This window comes from Fukomys damarensis, unplaced genomic scaffold (genome assembly GCF_012274545.1).
Source record: "Fukomys damarensis isolate Sample0158 unplaced genomic scaffold, DMR_v1.0_HiC HiC_scaffold_16, whole genome shotgun sequence".
NCBI lineage: Eukaryota > Metazoa > Chordata > Mammalia > Rodentia > Bathyergidae > Fukomys > Fukomys damarensis.
This window is the reverse complement of record NW_022900928.1, coordinates 20,316,514-20,339,606: the sequence shown is the minus strand read 5'-3', so window position 1 is coordinate 20,339,606 and position 23,093 is coordinate 20,316,514. Positions and strand designations below refer to the sequence as shown.

Here is a 23,093-nt window from a genome sequence, read left to right as displayed (position 1 = left end):
TCATCTCCTGGACTTGATTTTGATGATTCTAGACTTAGATACCATTAACAGGATGAGATCTGGGTTTATTTTTATTAGTACATGTTCATAGCATATAATTCTTATATTCACTGTGGGGAGTTGGTACAAGTATGTAATTCTTTTTAGGTCCCTTTCTCCTACTTTCCCTCCATTGTTCTCCATCTCTTGATCCCCTCCCATTTGCAAAAGATCTGTCTCCCCTTTTCCTATTCTCTATCTTATATTTTGCTCTTTAATTTATTCTTACTTTCGGTTGCTCATATAAGAGAAACCATGTGATATTTAAGCACGTGCGTCTGATTTGTTTCACTTAATAATCTGAGACCCAGATCTTAAGGTAGAGATAGAGTGCATTCTGCAGCTGAGAAGGATGTTGAGCTGTGACCAGAGGGAGGGCACACTGTGGCACTGTATTTTCCAAAGACAGCAATCACAATGTACTCCCATCCCACACATCCTTCTTACAATGAGATGTTAATACTACTTTCAACAGGTGGTAGGAACTGTTTTCCCTTCCCTTGGTGCTTTATGATTAGCCATGTGGAGGCTCCAAATCAAGAGTTCTAAGAGTGAGTGCAGGGGACAGGGGACTCCTTCCTAACCAAGTGGTAAAAGAAAGCACTTGGGGGTGGGGGGAAGAATCATTTGCATCCAGACTGACAGCTGAGGTTTTCATTAGTGAGTAATGAAAAGCCAGACTGAAGAGAAAGGCCAGGGCCAGATCACCGGAAGCCTCGTAAACATAGCTAAGCTTGACTTTACTGTGGATAGCAATAATTTTTGAGGAGGGAGATGTGTAATGCTTATGGAGGGAGACATGAAAACAGTGGTACAACAACAGGATGAGAAAGACATTAACTTTATCCTTGGTGAGTACTCCCTCCTCTCTGCACCTCAGTTTCCTAATGCTTAGTCTAGTTCATTAGATTGAAATGCATCTCTTCCACTTGTATTTCTAAGAATCTATGGACCAGATGGAAAGAGAATCCACTATGAAGAACCTGTGAGAAATTGACCAGGCCGGCTTTGAACTTGTGAATTTCCTGCAGCGTGCTCCTGAGTAGCTGGGATTACAGACATACCCATGAAGTTTTTAAAGAAAATATATCAGCTTGGATATACTTTAAAAGGAAGGTACTATAAGGACTTGAGGAAAGCAGTTGATTATGTTCCATAAAAGGTTGTTCTCCCAGCCACCTAGTCAAACCATCAATAAGCTGGTAATGTTTTCCACATACCATGCATTCATTGTTCCAGGTTCCAGCAACACAGAAAGAAGCCAAAGTTCTGGTCCTCGGGAAATCTACATTCTTATAGATACTTAGGTTTCCTGAAACTATAACCAGAAACAAGGTTCACAAACACGGGACTGAGAGTTCCAAGTTGCAATGACCCAGGTGCTACGGTTCCACAATGAAGCAGCTGTGGAGGAAATCTGCACACACGGCAGGTCTTCTGCAAGGAGCCCTCCCCTGCTGCTGCCACTTCTGACTGCACAAGTGAAACCTCCCAAGAGCAACAAGTGGCCAAGTTCACCCCCATGGAAGCACTTGAATTAGCTCTCAACATAATATTTCCTTGTCGGCGAATCACAAGCTGCTTCTAGTCCCACCCCAGGTCATCAGCATCAACACAGTAAGGCTGGAATTGACAGGCGCTTTGAGAATCCCACCCTTCCCCTCCTCCCCACTTCCAGAGCTTTAGTGTCCAGTCATGTGAGCTGGAGTGGAAACAGCCCATGTGGCAGGTAAGGGTGAAGGAGTGCATCCACTGAGCTTTACCAGCAAGAGGAAAAGAAGTCTGTTCCAAGAGAACAAGACAGCAAGAACAAAACTTAGGCAGTCAAATGGAAAGGCTCAGATTTTCTCTTCCTATAAGTTCCTGCCTACTCAAGACCGGACTACAAAGGAAAACAAAGGGAAGAAATTAATAAAAACCTAGGATCTTTAACCTAAACTGGCTTTGTTTCTAATAAATAGAAACTGGCTACCTGTCAGATTAGATTCTGCTTTGCAACTTAATGTAAATACTGTACATTCTCCCTACTCCACATAGTGGAAATGAGATGAAAAATGAATACTTAAAAATATTTGAGGCCTGCTGGGTATGGTGATCTCCAAGTTCTAAATTTACTATTAAAGAAGCTTTTTATTTAAAATTAAGAAAAGCACCATACAATCACGTGTCTATTTCATCCCCATAGTGGTCTGACATTTTTTAAAATGAGAACCTTAATTCCCAGTCTTTGCCTGCCACATCAGTCCTGGTAAGAGTGAGGAGTGAGACATGCTACTAGGCTGGTGAGAGCCCTGCAAAATGGCTCCCAGAAGCAGGAAATAGGAGGCAAAGACTCTGGTATCTATGCCTGTTTATGTCTTGGCCAACAAATGCTCTGGAAGAGTTCAGTTCAAAGACCAGTTCTTACTGGTCTTGCTGTGCATACTCAACTTCTTTAGCTAAGTCCCAGGCTCTTACACAACTAGCAGATAGTGCCTACCCATCCCTGTGTGGATGAATGACAGACTGTTTTGTGCTGTGTTATAGGGCGTATGTGTGGCCCCGGGGATTGAACCCAGGGGACTTGTGTATGCTAGGCAAGCATTCTACCACTAAGACATACCTCTAGCCCTTTTTATTTTATTCTGAGATAAGGTCTCACTAAGTTGCCCACACAGACCTTAAACTTGCCATTGTCCTGCATCAGCCTCCTGGGTAGCTAGGATTACAGACATGTAGCACCATTTCTGGACCATCAGACTGTTTCTACCAGCACCAAGTCCTGCATGTATGCCAGAGGACACATCCCTAGGAGCTACATTCTGTGCCTCGTCTGGCATCCAGATGCCAGCTCTGAATGAATGAACAAATGTCTGCCACCACCTCTGCCAGACCTGAGTGCGTCACACCCTGCTGGGCTTTGCCTAGCACTGCACAGCCCAGATATCCGGGAAGGAGTTAGCTCCATCCCAACCCCCACTAAGCATTCACATAATTGTCCATCCTAGTGGCTTAGGGCCCAAAGGACAACTTTGTCCCACTGGGGATGCAGCAGAAGGCTGAGAAAAGTATGTGGCTTTAATAAAACTGCCTGAAGATTCTTCCAGGACATCACAGGCAGCCTTGGTCAAGACTTGAGAAACCCTAGTGGGAGGATTATATATCTCAATACTGGTTCTGGAAGTTTTTATCTCACAAAAACTTCGTGCCAGCCACTATGCTAAGCACTATATATATTATCTCATTTAATCGGCACAGCAACTTTGTGAGGTAAGTATGATTACTATTGTAATTTTAAAGATGAGATCTCACTATTTGGTAAGCAGAACTTGGATGCGAAACCTAGTTCTATAGGATTCCAAAATTTATGGTTTCTCTGTAGGCCTACATCCGCCCCCCACCTTTTTTTTTTTTTTTTTTTTTGGTACTGGGGATCGAACTCAGGATCTTGCACTTGCAAGGCAGGTAAAGCACCACTGAGCTAAATCCCTGGCCCTACGTTCTCATTTTTAAAAGAAAGATTAAAAACAGGAAAGCAAATTACAGCTTACAGTGACTAAAATTCCCAAAGGTATTTTTGTTTTCAGCACAGCCTAAATATTTATAGGATCTAGACTTCTTCTTAGATCTTGCACTAATCTACTAACTGCTGACCACCCCTACCCCTGTGTGGTCACCCTCCCCATAACAGCTCAGCATAGCTCAGGCCCCGGGCCCAAGCTGGGGACCTTGGGAAAAGGTTGCTGGCCCCATTCCTCCAGCATGAAGCAGAGCTTGTTTTCAGGTTACCGTGTGCTGTGTCTTATGAAGACTTCCAGAACTAGAAAATGGTGTCTATATTATGGAAGAATCTGCCTAACAGAGAAGCTGGGCCCAGACAGGATACCTGGATGGCTGTCAGAGGCATGACGATCACTCAACTTTTTGGCAAGACTCCTATCCAGAACCCAGGTCATTCGGCTGTCCCCTGACGCCATCCCCTGGCAGTTCTCCCCTACCCACCTGCTCAGAGTCTCCCGAGGGGCTTTAGTGCCTCCGGCTCCATGAGTGATGCTGGAATTCTTGTTGGCAGTCATGGTCATTTCGGCTCTCTGCAAACCCAGAGCCCTGCAAAGAAGACAAGCCTGTAAGCCAAGTTTCCACAGGCAGTCAGAAGCACCTCAACATCTTCCAGATGACCTCCAAAACTGCCAAGAGGCTTTCTGTGGCAGGCAATAGAAAACACTTTCCCACATATGCTCAACTCCATGTGTTACAGCTTACAGGCCTCAAGAGACCCCTGGTCTGGGATGGGGAAGAGTTTGAGTAAGAGATAATTTATCAATTCACAGAAAATGATTTTTTAAAAATCTCTTATCTCAGGGCTGGAGATGTAGCTCAGTGGTACAGTGCTTGCCTAGCATATACGATGACCTAGGTTTGATCCCAGGTCACTAAAAAGAAAGAAGAAAGAAAGAAGGAAAGCAAACAGAAAAAGAAAAAGGAATCCACCCATCTCAATCTCACCTCTTCTCATTTCTCAAGTGTTTCTCAAATTTCCATACAGCATTTATTATTTTTCCCACATCTGTGTACCTCCTAAACTACTATTTATTCAGTATTTTTTGTGTGAATAAACTTGAATCTGACTTCCTTTCTTTAAAAAATTTTATCTTGTTCCGAACAATAAGCCATGCATTTAACAACAAATTGTTTAGAGCAACTGTATTCGTGGCAAATGCAACCTAGCAAAGAATAACACATAGTCTCTGTCCTCATGGACGTGACATCCTAGTAAGGGAGAAGCAGACAATGAGCACGTGTGTACCTCATGTCGGTGACACTTAAGTGTCTCCATATAATATATTAGGCAGTGAAAAGTGGTCTGAAGGGTGGTGCATGCCTGTAATCCCAGCATTTGGGAGGCAGAGGCAGGAAGATCACAAATTTGAGGCCTGCCTAGGCTATGTAATGAGTTCAAGGCCAGCCTGGGCTACATGACAAGACACTGTCTCAGAAAGATAAACATAAAAAGTAGTATGAAGAAAAAAAAAATAAAGCAAGGGAATGAGTGAAGAAGATGTAGTACTATAAATAGGATGTTCAGGGAAGATCATTCTGATAAAGAGACCTTTGAGTAGATACCATAAAACTGTGAGCTAGAGGCGCCAGTCATATTTTTCTAATACATGTTAGAATAAATTAATATACGTGGAGGTTTCTAAATATTTATGAAGCAAAAAATATTCACTTACATACCATATACTGTTAGGTGGTCTATTACCTACAGTAAAAGCACCATCCTTTTGGAAATAGCATTTTTATTTAAAAAAATGAGAGGAAGAAAATGGTTAAAATTTAAGGGAACATCCAAGCCAGAAAGGAAGAAGTAAAATGATCTCTGTTTGCAGATGGCATGCTTTTGCATGTAGAACATCCTAAAGATTCCACAGAAACACTACTAAACAAGTAAGTAAGTGCTATGTTCCTCAAATGACCATTAAACGTGTGTTGACAGTTTGGTTCCTAGCCCACGGCCCTGCTGGGAGCACTGGCAGAGCCCAGAGGTGGGGCCACATGGTCACAGGTGCCTGCTCTTGATGGGATATTAGGACCCACCCCTTGCCACCTGTCTCTCTCTGCTTCCTGGCCTCTGTAAGGTGAATAGGCCACCTCTGCTGTGCAGTGGGAACCGTGATGTCTTGTACCACCACAGGTCCAAAGCAACAGGGCCAATCAGCCAGAGTCTGAGGGCCAAAGTAAGTCTTGCCTCCAAGTTGATCACATTTGGTATCTTGTCTCAGTGACTCAAAGGTGGTTAACGTAGTAAATGAGTTCAGGATAGTTTACAGAATACAACATCAATGTTAAAAAATACAACTTTATTTCTAGGCACTAGCAACAAACAATCTACAAATGCAATCAGGAAAATGATTCCATTCACAACAGCAGCAAAAAGAATAAAGCACTTAGAAATAAATTTACCAAGTCCTGAGGACTGTAAGCTATAAAACATCATTGAATGATACTGAAGACATTTAAAAAATGGAAAGATATCCCATGTTCATAGACTAGAAAACCCAGTGTTTTTAGGATGGTAATACTCCCCAGATTGATCTATGGAGTTAATACCCATGAAAATCACAGCAGGTTTCTCTACAGAAATTGACAAGCAGATACTAAAATTTAATGAAAATGCAAAGGACCCAGAGCAGCCAAAACAATCCTGAAAAAGAAGAACAAAGGCAGAAGACTCAAACTTGCCAATTTTAAAACAAATTACAAAACAACAATAATAACCAAAACATAATGGTACTGGTATAGCAATATAAAAGAGATGAATAGAATATTATAGGGAGTCCAGAAATAAATACATTTATGGGCAATTGATTTCTTTCTTTTTTTTTTTTTTTTTTTTTTTTTTTTTTTTTTTTGTATTGGGAATTGAACTTGGGAGCGCGCACTTGCAAGGCAGACGGCAGTATCACTGAGCTAAATCCCCTGCCCTATGGGCAACTGATTTTCAATAAGGATTCTAAGACAAGTCAGAAGGTCAAGAAGAATCTTGGCAACAAGTGGGAAACTGGATATCCAGATGCAAAAGAATAGAGCAGGAACCCTACTGCATACCACGTGTAATTATTATTAATTAATTAATTTATTTATTTTGGTACCAAGGGTTGAACTCAGGACCTTGTGCTTGCAAGGCAGGCACAGTGCCACTGAGCTAAATCTCTGGTCTTACCACATGTAATTATCAAGTACTCACAGACCTGACTGTAAGAGCTAAAATATACCCCAAAAAATCTTAGAAGAAAACATAGAAATAAATCTTTGTGACATTTTATTAAGCATGGTTTCTTAGCTATAACAAAAGCATAAGTAAAGAAAACAAAAAAGATATAATTCATATCAAAATAAAAATTTTATGCTGTAAAAAATACCATTGAGATAATAAAAAGACAACATACAGAGAGGGAGAAATTATTTGCAAATCCTGTGTCTACTACTGAACTTGTTTTCAGAATATTAAAAGCATTTTTGTAATCCCAGCCCTCTGGGAAGCTGAAGCAAGAGAATCACAATTTTAAGCCGAGCCTGAACAACTTATTGAGACACTGACTGGGGCAGGGATTTAGCTCAGTGGCACTGCGCCTGCCTCACAAGCACAAGGTCCTGAGTTTGATCCCCGGTAGAAAAAAAAAAATGACCCTGTCTCAAAGTAAAAAATACAGGCGGGCTGGGAAATGTAGCTCAGTGCAAAGGCCCTGGTTCAATCCCCAGTATCTCCCCTACAAAAAAAAGACAAGTAACTCAATTGAAAATTAGACAAACAATTTGAATAGTACCCAAAGATATAAAATAGGCCAATAAGCACATGCAACAATGTTCAATGTCACAAGTTATTAGGGAAATAGAAATCAAAACTACAGTGACATACTGCTTTATATCCATTAGGATAGCTATAATAACTTTAAAAAGACAGAGTAATAACAAGTATTAGTAAAATTTTATTTGACTCATCAATTAAAGAAGGGACCAGTAAGATGTTACAATTGGTCTAAAGGGAAATTCAAAGAACCACACATTACAAAAGCAAATGAGGAATGATGGAATGAATTTATAAATGGTGTAGATGCAAAATGGGCCCCTCTATGAAGCAATAATCAACTCAACGACACTAGACACAATTAATTTACATTTTAATGGACAAGAATATAAAGATGAACAACTGAAATAAATAGAACCAGCCCTTTTTAAATGTTTTATTTTGAGACAGGGTCTCACTAAATTGCCCAATCTGGGCTCCAACTTGCAGTCCTCCTGCCTGAGTCTCCCAGAAAAACAGCGTGGATTACAGGCATGGTACCACCACCTGTGATTTCCGTCTACTTCCTTTTACATCAAGGGAGGTTTGCTAAAAATACAAAGTCCCCAGCCCCACTTCTACATCCTGTGTGGGAATCTGTGGGTTGAAGACTAGTTGTTTGCATTTCATACTAGTCTTACATGCTTGTAAGTATGAAAACCTGTGTCCTGCAACACGCTAAAGACTTGGAAAGGCCTGAGAGGACCCTACTCACCACGTGCCCCAGAGGAAGCCCGGCAGTGAGAAAATCAAAGGTGGACACGGGGCTCTTCTCTGTCCCTTCCCACCCCTTAGCTCTCTCTGCCCTCACAGAGCCAAGGGCTTTCCATGACAAAGGAGCAGGTACATCACTGGATCCAGAGAAAGCATTACCCATATCTCATCTAAAGAGTTTCACCAGTCTTCCAGGCGCTCAGGTTTCTTGTATCTCAAAAACAACTTTTCCTCCTACCCAGGTAGCTAACAATCTCTTCACTCTGTCCTCAATTCCAAATTTCTGGGGAAAGGAGTTTTATACTAGAAGCTTTAAACATACGGGTCATAAGAGCATATGTCTCATTTAGTTTTCCCTTATTTTTAAATAATTTGGATGTGTTTATAAATATTTAAGAAATTAATTCAGATTCTAGCTTCTCTTGAAGAATTAGAAAAATATGCCATCATGGTCTGCATTTCTGTACAGCAATGGCTGGCCACAGCTGGGTACAGGCAGCCCATTTAGATGTGGTGAGCCCTCTTTAGTTCAGTGCTGACCCTCCCTGCTCAGTGCCTCTACCTGGCCAGTCTCACCTGGTGGTGACCCGATTCCCTCAGTACATGGGTGAGGTCACAGCTCTACAGACTGAGCCCGCCCGTGGCAGTATCGGACATAGCGTCTCAGCTGCTGGAAAGCCCCATCCAATTCCCTCACTGCTGCGGGAAGACCCTCTGGAAGGCTCAGGGCCAGCCCTGCTTTTGCTCAGGCCAGCCCCCCTCTGAAGATGCGGTCCATCCCCATCACCTGATCCAGAGGTGCTTTCCAAAGGCCCAAGAAGGCACAAGCTGGGAGGCAGTTTCACAGGGGCCTCGCCTCTAAGAATGCACCTTCCAATCCTACAGCAAAAAAGCCCAAAAGCCCTGTTTTCCCTTTTTTAGGTAAATGTCCCTTTGTACCTTGAGCAGGTATCACTATGGGTGTGACAGCATTCTTCACAGAGCCCGAGAGTGATGAGGAGGGAAGCCTCATCTCGCTGGGGTTAAGATCTACTGAGTGGAAGCAGAAACACTGCCAAGCACTCTTATCTACTAGTGCAGGTAAGAAGTCACAACACCTTACAAAGAAAGCCTCTCGACTACATGAGAGAAATTCTACAGACATCCACATTACTCTACCTAAGCAATTTGCTCCTGTGGAAGTTACAGCTGAAGAAGCAATCCAAAGGGACAGAAAAGGTGGCAAAGGACCCTGAGTTCTTATGCACACTATGAGAACTTGGGTACAGCCCAGACACTGCATCCAGTACAATGACAGTAGTCCCTGTACAGCGTGCAGCTGTAGCCACCAACTCCCTCCTTCACCTTTCTTCATCCAATGAGGAAGGCTGCCTCCTCTGTTCTGTTCCTGCCCTACCTTCCTTCTCTCCTCCCCAGAGGAGGGCCTGGTCTTTCATTTCTTCCTCTAAGACTCTTAGGAACCAACACTGCACTCATATCATAAGGGGCTTAATAGATACAACTAAATCAGGATGATCTTTCTCTCCAAGGTACTTCATCCTCACCCTCAGTGCCACCAGTCTTCTGATCTTCCTGAAGCAGGAAAGGCCTCTGCCAAATGTCCCGTGGAAAAGCTCCCCTGCTCCCTAGAGGCAGCTAAGCACAGCTCTTTTCTGCCTTTTCTCCCAACCATCTACCTGGTTCCCAAAGGAACAGACTAAGCACAGATCTGGCCCATTTCTTTTTATCTCCCTAGACCCCACCTCGATCCTCTTCCTGCTGTACTTCCTCTTAACCCACCTACACACAACCCAGGCAAGGTCATCACCAGAACAATTCTGGCTCTGTTGTGCCTAAAAGATTACCATGGAAAGACAGCAAAGGGTGGCCCAGGTTGATTAGCAGGCCTCAGAGGCTTTAGAAAGTACACCAGGAAGGATTTCTCATTCCTTACAAAATGCCAGATCCCTTTTCTCCCTTCACTACTGCGCGTACTTCATACCCTGGATCACTGTCATTTCAGCCCTAGGTTCTGTGACACTACACCCAGAATGCTCTTCAAGCAAAAATGTCAAGAGGACAATAAGCCTTGTCAGGTGGACAGGAACCAGGGTTGGTTTTACTGGGAGGTCAGGATTGCCACACATTTTTAGAAGATACTTATGAGGCTGAAATTGCCTTCGACCAGCCACAGGAAAAGACAAATTTATTGTTGTTGAATAATATTCAGGAAAAAAATCGAAAACTCCTTATATCCCTTCACTGTCCATTTATCACTTCCACATTCTTTTTCCCAAAACCTCTTCCTCAGAGAAAGCCCTTTCAATTTGTATATGCAAACTCAACAACTTTTCAATCTCTTTTTTTCTGCCAGATGGTCCTTCTCTACTTCGGCACAGGTTCTGCAGAGGTTTTCAAGCTGGGCTTAAATACTTTCTGAAAACCCACACTGGAGTGAAAGCTTATTAGGCAACTTCAGGCCAAAGGAAATCTGGTTGCTTCTAAGACAGTTTCAAAAACCTAGACACAGCTGTTTCTGCCAGTCCAAACACTACCTCTCAGCAAGCAGATAAACCCAGTTCTGCTGGAATGATGGAGCCTACTTGGCCCAATAACTTGGCACCAATCCAAAAAAAGAAAGTGGAATGGAAGCTTGTCTCACAGATGACCGTGCTCCCGGGGTAACTACTGCCTTCTTTCATTTGGTCAAGAACAGCACGATGGGTACATGACTGTGATGGTGATGATGCCAGGCCACAGCCCCAGCTCACATCAGCAACTTCAAACTACTGCAGTGGCTATTCCAGGAATGTTTACGCCTCCAATCTTCTGTTGAACAGTTCCTTCTGTCTTGAATGTTTTCTGTCCCCATTCTTTCTTAAACAGCCAGTTCAAATGTCAACGTCAACGTCGTTCTGAAGCCTTTCTGCCCCTAAGTCCTGACCTCGTTCTCAAGCTTCACATGCTATCTAGCCTGGTTCAGTTTCCCCTGACTGAGGGCAAGAGGCCGCCTCCACTCTGGAGAAGCACACCACCGACAAGCTGCACCTTCTCGGGGGGAGCATTGGGAAATAGCAAGGACTGGACAAGTCTCAATGCCTCCACTTTCTCACCGGTCACAGAGGAAATGCTCCGTCTGTAATGAGAACATGAAGGCCCAGGAGAAGTCATCCATAAAGCACTGAGGATTCTCAGGACCCAAAGGGAACATGGAAGTCTCTGAGGCAAGGGTTTTGCTTTCCCAACTCTCAACTTTAACACATCCCCCTTCATCCTCACTTTTAGTGACTGCTTCCAACTTCATTGAGAAAATAGAAACAATCGGAACAGACCCTTGATAAGCTACAACATCACATTTATCCACCACCAGCACCAGTGCTGATCTTGTCCCTTTTCTGCTCAAAACCTTCAAAAATGTAGGTCCCATTCACTCAAGGTAAAAGCCAAAATCTTTACAATGACTTACAAGGCTCCTCATCATCCGGGTCCCCATTATGCCTCTGACTTCCTTTCAACTATACCCTTCCTTTACTCTCCATTTCAGCCACAGTGCCTCCTTACCATGTCCTTAAACACACCGGGTACATTCCCACCTCACAGCCTTCACACCTACTGTAACTGAACACTTCCTCCAGAGAGCTGGCTCCCATACCTCCTTCAAATTTTTGGCTCAATGTCATCTTTACAGTGAGGTCTTTCCTGACCACACTATAAATATTTAAAACCTTTCCCTACTCTGCTGATTCCTCAGCACTCTATCCCATTGTTTCTGTTTTATTTTTCTCTGCAGCATTTATCACCATCCAACATACTACATTTTTATTTTTATGTGTAAGTAAGCCCCACGAGGCCAAATAATTTTGTTTTTGTTCAATGCTGTACTCTCACTGCCTGAAATAGTCCCTGGCACACAATAAGCCCTCAAAAAACATTTGCCACCCACCTCCCAGAATGGCACTCCTCAGACAGGTGGGCAGCTTTGGGCTCCGATACCTGCTGCCCATCTTCCATCCCTAGCAGCCTTCCCAGGGAAAGATCTGACCCACCTGCAGCAACCACACCCACTCAATATTTAAAAGGAGTCTCTGCCCTCTAAGCACTCTAAAGATTACAGGCAAGGATGACTTCAGCCCAAGACTCAACTAAAAGTGCTCCCTGAAAACACTGCAAGGCTTTCCTATTATAAAATGCAAAGATCTTTTCTCTAGGCTTCCTTTACCGATGCTTAGTGTTCTTCTGCACACTACTGATCAGCGCCCCTAAAGCGCTGTGATGTAGTTGACTTTAATCTGAGACACAGCCTCCGGGTGCAGAAAATCTTCATGCTCTCCATAAAGGGGAATATATAAAGAAAGATTGGGAAATACATAAGAAAAATAAAAACAAACAGCTGTGGGCCCTTAAGGCTTTCATTTCTTACTCAAGTCCTTTGAGAGTGTCTTCCAAACCAGGCCCCCACGTTACTGCACTATGCTTGGTTCCTTGCCCTGGAAAAGCTCCCCATGCTGCCTGAGCTAGACAAATAAAGATTCTGGTACAATGTAACACAAACTGCAATAGTGAAGCCATCACAGAGCTCTGGAGCAAGGAAAAAGACACCTTATCAAGTGGATAGGATGGACATGCAGAAGGTTGCTAGAGGAGGCAGGAAGTGCCAGGGCTTGTAGGAGTTAAGGAAGGCATGAGAAGAATATTGCAAGTGGAAGAAAAACCATAAAACAAGAAAAACCAAACACAAAAACTTGGAGCAAGCAGAGATTTATTTAACAGGACACATAAAGTGATAACCATAATGGAAAATACTGATAAATTAAACACTGATAATAAATCTGATCATTCTTTTTTTTTCTCCCCCCACCCAACCTGGTACCAGGGATTGAACTCAGGATCTTGTGCTTGCAAGGCAGGCAGTGGCACCACTAAGCTAAATCCCCGACCCAAATCTGATCATTCTTAAAATGCCATTTGAAGAGTGAAAAGGAAACACAGAGTGGAAGAATATTCTCAGTAGATCTATCCAAAAAAGGACTCATAACTAGGATATACAAAGAACTACAAATCAATAAGAAAGAGAAAACTGGCAAAAGACTAGAACTGATACTTTATAAGAGAGGATATCCAAATGGCCAAAAGATACATTAAAAGGTATCCAACTTCATTAGTCATCAAGGAAATACAAATTTTAAACATAATTTGATATAATCAACATACTCCAGTAAAATGAAAAATAGAAAACACCTAAGTGTTAGCACGGATGCAAAACAACTGAAATTCTCAAGTACTGATAGTGGAAGTATAAATTAATACTACCACTTTGGAAGAACACTGGGTACTACACACAAAGGCTAAAAACATGCATACCCTATACCCCAGCAATTCCTCTCCTGGAAGTTACCCAAAAGAAATGCAGACAAACATGTACGTAAGATAAGAATACACATAGCAGCACCATCTGCAATAGTGGTCAAAATAAAAATCACCTAAATGCCCATCACCAAAAGAATGGAAAGTAAACTATGGCACACTTACATAATGAAGTACTATACAGCAATGAAAATAAATATACCTACACACATACATCTCTGGAACATGGTGTCAAACAAAAAGACCTCAAGGGTACAGATAGTATGATTCTATTTGTAGAAAATTACAAAACTAGTAAAACAAATCTATGCTATTACAAGTCAAGATAGTGGAGACCATGGAAAGGGGCAGGTTACCTATAGGGAGGCTAGAGGAAGACTGTGAGGTAATATTCTGTGTCTTGGTCTGGGTGCTGGCTACATGGATTCAGGTGCAAAAACTTGTTGAGCTGGATACACAGACCCACCAATAAAACGTTTTAACATAGAACACAGGATGCAGAGCACAGCAGATGTGTGTAACTCCCAAACTGCAGGTTTAGACCAGGGGTGGCAAACCTATGCCACACACGCCACAGTGGCCTGTTTGTATCACTGAAAGCTCTAAACAAGGTTCGCTATCACTGTCTTAGATCATCAGGGCCCACTTGCCTTTTGGGGTAAAGTCCTTGATTCCTCAACTGTAGAAGGCAGTAGAAGACGGTACAGTTGTGTGGCCACACTGCTGATTCGATTCATGTGTTTGTCTTGATCTCTGTAATAACTATACTGTATGAGATAGCTGTCATTATCTCTAGTTTATGGATGAACAAACTGAGGCTCAAAGAAGCTGAGTCACCCAGTTTCATAGTTAAAGCAGAACCTTGGTCTGGTGAGGCTGGCACTAAGCTCTGTAACTGATGCCTGAGAACATTAGTCCTTTGGTCTGTGTCACATCTCTTGGCAGGAAGCCGCCCTCCATCACAAGTATACACCTGCAGCCCAGCTTTATCTAGATAAAGAAAAAGAAAGGATAATGGCAGAAGATCCAGTGCCTGGCCCCTGAACTCTTGGTGTTTAATCTCATTTTCCTTTAAGCCACCTCGTTCAGAGGGCTCTGAATCGAGACAAAATAGATAGGAGATGTTCAGTGTGATTCTTCCCTATCTAGGAGGAATATGGGCTCACAAACACAGGCCCTGGTCAAGAAGGCCTAATGGCATAGTCTTTCTGGAGATGAGAAAGCAGATAAAGATAGTCAGTCAACCGGCTTCCAGGTTCAAGGGTCATGATGGGGCCAGAATTTGCCTTATATTCCTCCTCCAAACAGAGCAAGTGCTACTGTAGATTTGTGGTTTTCAAACTGGATGCCAAAGTGCCCAAGAGCACCATGGTCAACTCACAGGGGAACTGCCAAGATATTTTAAACTTTTGATGGAAAAAAACAACATGCAACATTTGTCAGATACCCTGCAAGTTCACAGTTTCAGCATTAGGCTTCATTACATTCCTTTTGATGATGTCATTTCTTTGTGAAGCTGGGTTTTCAACAGTTGCTATGATGAAAAGCAAATCATATGAAAACCAGTATGGACTCAGAAACGTGGATGGTAGTATTGAGGCATTCGGTACATCCTCATGAGTAACTGTAGTTATTTAAAAATGAAATAAAAATTTTCCTTTCAATTTCTGTATATAATTTTTCAGATGGCTACTTTGTATGTTAGGATAAGGATGCACAAGTACTAAACTGTTTAAACGTAACTACTTAATAAGTGAAACTTAGCTATTTCTTTGGGTCTACAGGCACTATAAAAAAAAAAATCACTGAAACACCAAAGCCCATGAACTGAGAAAGCGAGGAAGTCTCTGCAGCAGGTGTTTTTAAGTCTCTAAAAAGGAGCCAGGAAGGCGTTCCCTGCACAGGCCCAATCCTCCCCAAAGCCAGCAGGGAAAAGCACAGCCTCTAGGCCTGAAGAGAAGTGGCTGGAAAGCAGTTTCCTCTGGGTCCCAGGGCCCCACGCACAACTGCCCTAGGCTCCCAGGCTCCCCTCTTAACTCTCTCCCTTCAAAACTCTATTCAGCACCAACATCATGAATAAAAGCCAAAGCCAGACCACAAGCCCACTGAGCAGCAGGAAACTTCCATACATGCTCAGACTTGGGCAGTGTCCCTAAACCAAACCTTTAGTACAGAGAAAGGAGCACTGAGAATCTAGGAGAGGGCTTCCACTGACACCCACACACTAAAAGACAATTCAGGTGAAGATTTGCATGAAAATACCCTCTTTGATCCCGAGAGGTTTTTTTTGCCAGCTATACCCCCTCTCTCCACTCTTCCTTGAAGTCATAATCCTGTCTGGGTGATATCACAGCTATTGATACAATAGCCATCTGTCGGTGATGTCACAGAACACAGCTTTTGTTGTTTTAACTGGGGGTGAGGTGGAGAAAGTGACAGAGGACGAGAACAGAATAAAGTGATAGAACTGGAATTTGCTTTTTTCCTGCTAATTTTCTGGTAATGAAGGGTAGTGACTCAGAAAAGGAAAGACTGTACAGATTCCGCTACACCACGCAGGCAGGAAAGAGACAGAGAAGAAACAGAAGGTAGTCTTCAATTCCAGAATTGGCCAAATATGAAATATTCTTGGTTCAGCCAAATCTGAGGTCTTGTGTTTTTTTTTCCTGGGCCCCGAGAAAGTAGAGAAGAGCGGAGACACAGGAACAGCTCCACGCTGGCACACTCCCTGGAAATGAATGTTTGGGATGTTGTGTTGCATTCTGGACCCTCACTGGCAGCGGGAAAAGACTTTGTCAGTTTGGACTGCATCCTTCAGATAGTGACCAGGATGATGGAGGGGGCACTCGGAGGCCTGTCACAGGAGGGATGACTAAAGGAACTGAGAATGTTTACCCCGGAGAGAAGGCCGCGTGCGGGAGGATGACAATTGCCTTGGGAATTCTGAAAGGCTGTCATGTGAACAGGGATTTGATGTGTCTTCCAAAGTAAAGGGACTTCAGACAATGAGAAGATCCAGAGCGGCCAAGCTGAGAAAGAACTTTTTATTCTTGAATTCTAATTGCAGACTATAATTCCTTTTTAATTTCTTATGTCTCAATTACAGGCTACACTTTGGAAGACAAGGACTATTGTTCATTACAGTATCCTGAACTTGGAGTAAGTGGCACCTAACAGGAGTTTATTTATAGATGTCAAAGGAACCAACAAAGAGCAGCAGTCTACAGAAGCTATTATTTACAGCGACTCTTTAAATATTTTTTGAACCCCTTAACTTATGCTACTCACTCTGTTACATGCTTGGAATACAACAGAGGAAAAAGACAGATAAACCAGGTATGGTGGTACATGCCTATAATTTCAGCAAGTTGGGAGACCAAGGCAGGAGGACTGTAACTTCAAGACCAGTCTGGCTAAGTGAGACCCCCCTCTCGATATAAAAACTGAAAAGGCTTCCTTCCCAGAGACCTCATGCAAAACCCTTCCTGACAGCCTGGAGTAGAGAGACCAGGCTGGGCAAGGGTCAAAGCCCCTCCCACCCAAGACAACACAGGCATCATGGGAACCTTGGCTCCCTCAACCCAGCAATAAATAACTCCCACCAGTTAGGTGATATAAGGTATCCCACTCCTCACTTTTCAAAGAACTTAAAATTTCCCCATCCTGCTAGGGTATATATGAATGACAACCTAATTGTTTTAGAGCAATTTTCAAAGAAACCATTCCAAAACCTTCAACCCAGGTTGTGCCGGGGCTACAGGCCTGGTTCTAACTGCTGAGGGAATGAGAATATAACTGAAGATAATGAAGCATTATTAACAAATATACAAATGGCTATCCTCTTCAAACTAGTCCTTAGAGGCCTACACATTTATTCCAATACATTGTCAAAACATTTCTGAAATTCCTGCTTGGAAACTGCCCTCAGATTTTAGAACATTATCTGAATTTTCCCTGAAGGAAAATCTGCACCCTTCATGGATGAGAACTCCTTCAGAGCCAAATGACAAAAAAAGATACAAACAAAAGAATACCATTTTAGGACAGAATATGCAGTATCCACCAGGTATACTGCAATGCTTCAATATCAAAGGGGATGTGTATCGGACTGTCCCAAATCTCCATACTTTTGGATATACTAACAGTATGCACTCTGAGGTCACACACCCTTTCAAGTATCTAATAAACTTCAAGCACCTTCATAGAAAATTTATTTGTGCCTAAGTTTGTCTTCCATTGTATTGCATTGTGCTGTATAGTATTGCATTGTATTGCATTTTTGAGACAAGGTCTCACTAGTTCATGCTGGTCTTGAACTCACGATGTAGCCCCAGGCTGGCCTTGAATTCACGGAGATCCTCCTGCCTCAGCCTCCTGAGGGCTAGAATTACAGCAGTACTGGGATAACAGGCACATGACATCACTGTCTGCCATTTCAGAGGGGTCACAAGCTCCAAAAGTTTCTCCCTAGACCTCTGTCCTAACCCATTTTACCTTCCCCACAAATGTCCAGAAAATTGTGAGCAGAAGTGTACAGATCAGCAGATATGCCAGTGCTTGGCACTAAGAGGGGCTCGCCTGGCAGCAGCAACCCAGCTTCCCTGAATCTTGGGCACTTTCAAACTCAGATGTCAGCAATTTATAAACTACTATATGCCATGGGCCTCCAGGAGTGTGTGAAATAATTAAATCCCAAAATGTCAGACTCACAAATGCTAAGAGTCCATGCAAACGAGGCATTTTCTAATGGTTTGTAAACTGCTTCTGGAGACAATTCCCAGAAGAGCCAAACCTTTTCCTGCAGGTATCCAGACTCTCACAGCTATAGAAGTGCAGGTGTGAACCACAGGCTGTGGTCCCAGTCTATGGTTTCTCAAAGTCCCCAGTCTCTGTCTATGAAGCTTGGCATACAGGCTTCCTGCCCCCCACCTTTGTTTGTTTTGTTCTGTGGTACTGGGGATAGAACCCAAGGCTTTGCACTGAGCTACATCCCCAGGCCCCCCTTTTTTATTGTTTATTTTGAGACAGGGTTCCGCTAGGTCTCTGGAGTTGCCCAGGCTAGGCTTAACCCTGTGATCCTCCTGCCTCAGCCCGCCACAGTGCCAGCATTACAGGTGTGCTCTACCACATCCTCTTCTGGACCAGCCAGGCATGCTCACCAAGCTGCTCCCCACACACTAAAAGCCACCCAAGTCACAGCTGACTCATGTCACCACTCTTTGTAATGTGACATGACATGTATCTAAGCCCTTGTGTATTTTCATATTTGTAGCCTACAATTAGGCATTTTTGAGGGATGTAGCTGACTAGTGGTTCTGTTCGGTGACCTGTAATTATTCACACAGGCATCATGGTTAATCCAGACAACTGTCAGGCCTGGAGGCACTATGAGCTCAGAACGCATGGAGGAGCCCACTTAGCTCTGAGAAGGTCCAGAGAACACGGCTAGCCATGTACTGCTACGCCACATGGTCCCGCCTCAGCTCTCACAGAGGCGCTCCTCACTTGGTCCCTCCCCCAAGGAGGGCCCCACAGTGCTTCAGAGTGTTACAGACTTTTCAAACACAATCTCATATTTTATGTATTTTCTCTCACTCGAGTCACCAACAAGCCTAAATGCACTAAGAATTTTCCTCTTTTCACAAAGGAGGGTGGGGCTTGGGGAGGCTAAGTGTCTTGCCCCAAGGTCATTCAACTAAAAATGCACACCTGTGATCCCAGCACTCAGGAGGCTGAGGCAGGAGGATCACTGTGAGTTTGAGGCCAGCCTGGGCTACATAGTGAGTTCCAGGTCAGTCTCAACTACATAGTGAGGCCCTGTGTCAAAAAAACCACAAAAAAGTTTTTTTTAAAAAATGCAGACCCAGGTCTAGAACTGCCTGACAGCAGTGTAACATAGTTTCTCCACCTGTCAACAATTCATGGTAGCTACTTCCCAGGGTTACTATACGGTCATATGTCAATGTTTGCAAAGAGCTTGGAAGTGCTGGCTTCACAGTAGGCACTATATGGTTGTCGTCATTATTACCTGCAGGAGCATTATTATCAGTACCATCACCCAGAACCCCAATTCCCAATCTAGAGCTCCTTCCTCTTCATCCTGCTGCATCTTTACAAAGATTGCTCAGGTACAGTTTCATTTAACCTTAAGTAAGTACAGGCCCAAGCTCTATACTTGGTCCGTAAAACACAGGACTCACTGGGCTGTCCCCTCACCCCACAGATGATGCCATACTGTGTGCATGGAGAAATACACAGCACCATCTTGTCTGCAAATCTACCCAGCCTCTGATGTTACTTACACTGTGTTAGCCACTATTCTGCGGCTATCTCAGCCGGCAGTGCGAGAGTCATTTATATCCAGCTTTTCCTACAACAACCATTTCATAGACACTAACTGTTCACCGAGCCCTGAACTAGGTCCTGGAGAAGACAGTCTTTGTCCTCTAAAACACACCAAATGGAAGTGCAGGAACCACAGGGGCAGTGAAGGCATCAAGGGACCAGAAAATGACTCTGATGGCAGCCTAAGAGATTTCCGAGAAGGCAACACTGAAATGAATTTTACAGTAACTGGAGTTCTCTCTGTAAACAAAAGGAAAGCCAAACATTCCGAGCTAAGATAGAGGGGTACAAAGCATCATACAGAATATGATAATCATACTCCCAGCATGCAGTGTGTGTGTGTGTGTGTGTGTGTGTGCGCGCGCGCGTGCGCAATATTATGGAGAACTGTGATATTATGGAGAACTGGCTGTTGTGGGGGTGGAAACTCACACTTGGCGAAAGTTGTGCACGGAAATAGATCATAGTAGCAGAAGCAGCATGAAGGAGAATGAGAGAAAGAAAAGTTGGATGTGAGAAAGTGGGCAAAATGAGGCTAGAAAGAATGGGCCTTGAATGCCAAGAAAAAGAGACACCTGAGCTTTCCGGCGACCTTAGAGATAGGAACCTCAAGAGCATCTTCCCCCCCTCACCTGTCCCCCTTTCTAAGTCCATCCCGCCTGGGAGTAGCCGGCATCAGGACAACAAACACCAAATCTGTCTCCCATGAGCTGGGTGGCAATGCGATCGGTTACTTGGATATGCTACAGGGTGCCAGCTTTAAGCAAAAACCCCCTTTAGCAACTGTCTTCTCTCTCCTGTCTTCCCCCTCCGTCTAAAGAACTGTTTATCCCTATTCAATTTCTACCCTGCTTTGAGCCCTGCATTTTATGCCAATGCATTTACACAAATCCAACTTCATGTCTTGAGTGAAATATAATTTCACAGGAATGTAACTCTGGAATGATCTCATTGAAAAAGCACATCCAGCAAAGGCCATGAGCAAACTTCAGGCCAGCCCATTCACACCCAGAGCCAAGAGGATTGCAGACCCCTTTCCCTTAAATGGAGAATGTGCCTGGGACCCAGAGAAAAACACAGCAGCTGCCCACAGATATTACCCTGCCTGGGGGCTGTGCCCTGGGCCCACAGTGACTACCTCAGACCATCCCCGCACCGTATCAGGACAGGCTGATGAGAGCACAAGCAAACAGGCCTCCCCACACAGATGCTCTCTCTGTCCCACAGTAGGGCTCGGGCTCTGGGCCATAGGACACCAGCTGAAAATATGAACAGTACCCCCGGGACCCCCTCAGACAGCTGAAAGTGCCGAAGCGAAGCTGCTCCAGACTCTCCCGCCACTACCTGCTGGCCCTAACTCTGAAACTCAATTACCATGTGACTCTATGAGAAGATTCAGAAAGCAGGGTATTCAACTACATTGCAAAGCAGGTCTAACCCAGCCCTGCAAACCTGAGAGGCAGTGGGATTGGGGAAGAAATAATATTCTGTGAGGGACTGAAAAAAATCCTAGCTGAAAAAAATCACTAAGCTGGAAAAAATGTCCTCATTCCAAATCTGTTCTTCCCCCCACCCATGAACCCTCATAAAACAGACCACAAAAGTGGGGAGAAAACCCTAATGGCTTACAGGGTCTATGGGAACTTTCTGTACTATCTTTGAAACTTTTCTGTAAATCTAAAAGTATTCTAAAATTTAATAGTTCATTAAAAATAAGAGATTGTCATGATTTCTTCTATAAGGAATGGTGGGAAAAGCACAAACTCTGAGTATGAGATACGGGGTAGAAAAATTGCATCTACCAGCTCTAAAGCTTTGGATGAACCACCTAATCTTTCTAAGCCTCAGTTCCCCATCTGTTAAATGGCGATGACAGTTCCAACCGCAAAGTGTTTTTGTGTGGATTAAATAAGATACTGTACAGAAAGGACTTCCCACTGCTACAAGTACTTTCTTTCCCAGCAGCAACAGTTCTCAATGGAGGCAGCCTCTACTCTGGGTTCCTAAAGACTGAAGGCGGAAAGCCCTCACTTCCATTCCTCAGCCCTCCCTGTCTTTATGACTTACAGCCTCTTTCACATATAGCAAGACTCTTTAAACCCAGAGCAATCGCTCCAAGGGCTGACTGAGGGCTGCCCCACAGCAAGTTCCAACTGGTGAAGGCGCACCTTTCACCTCTGTTGACAGAAACACATTCTCCTTCCTGCTTTCCTTTCCTTTGTCAGACTCCAAGGCCACTGCCATTGGCTGAACTACTTCCCTGAGGTTTGCAGGATTCAAGCAGACCCAAAGGTCAACAGAGCTGGGCTTGTGGTAGGAACAGCTGGCCCGGGGGGTAGGAGTGTGTGCGCTCAAGAGTTGCCACACAAGAGTCTTTGCCCTTGGTAGCACCACTACCATCCTTCGCTATCCCATACCCTTGCCCATGCCCACTCCACCCTGATCCCCCCAACCAGCCCCGCATGAAGCTGGGCAGATAAACTAAAAATCCATCAGTGGGCATAGCAAGTTCCTCACAATCAGGGCTGAGCATGAAGTTGTCCCCAAGCCTTAGAGAAGACTCTTGAGCCTCAGCCACCCTGCCTTTGGACTCATGATGTGCTACACACTTCTTCCCTAAGGAGACAGACAGTCTAAGAACCTCAACCAGGTCTTATAAGAGGGTGGGTGAAAGGCTTGGAAATTCTGAATAAGGTGAAAAAAGTTATGGCTCTGGGGTCATGTTATCGCCTCGAAAATCATTCATAGGGATATCAGCTGCTTTAAAAAAAGTCACTCAAAACAAAGAAGTCCAATCGCACCCATAAAATTTAGTATCCAAATAAGGGAGCACTCAGTGCTACAAAAGCCTGTTCCAACTGTGGAAAGCCCTGTGAGAGCAGCAGTTCCCAGGCTTAGGATTCCACTGACAGGTTGTAACCCCTTCCAGCACTAATAAGCACATTCTAGTGGCTAATTTCTCTGACCTTCCAGATGGCTGAATTGGGGACACACCCCAGCTGAGGCCCAAGGACATTAGTTCTTGGCATGGAGTTTGCAAAAGCTCAGCAGCCCCAACCAAGCCAGATAACAGCCCCAGCGGCTTCAAGGACAAGTTTTAGGAAGCAGAATCCAAGAAGAAGATGTCCTTGGAGCCATTTCTTATTTAACCAAATAAAAGCCAAATATAGCCAAATATGAAGACACAAACTATGGTGTCACCTTCACAATTTTTCTCCAGCCCATCCCTTCAGACTTATTTTACTGCAATGGTGTCTGGTTATACAGAATGCGCTTTAATTGTGTGACAGTCCAGACAGTCTACGTTAACTAAATACATGTTAAG

General features: G+C 43.8%; 1 protein-coding gene across 10 annotated transcripts in view; it reads right to left on the bottom strand.

Annotated features, from left to right (window-relative positions):
• Window positions 1–23,093, bottom strand: part of Dennd2b (DENN domain containing 2B) — a 189,573-nt gene that overhangs the window by 45,820 nt on the left and 120,660 nt on the right. For all 10 annotated transcript variants that reach the window (XM_010615321.1, XM_010615324.1, XM_010615320.1 and 7 more), the window contains one exon: window positions 4,021–4,125. In XM_010615321.1, coding sequence (XP_010613623.1) covers window positions 4,021–4,100 — 80 coding nt within the window. In that variant the 5' untranslated portion in view covers window positions 4,101–4,125. The remainder of the gene's footprint in view (window positions 1–4,020; window positions 4,126–23,093) is intronic.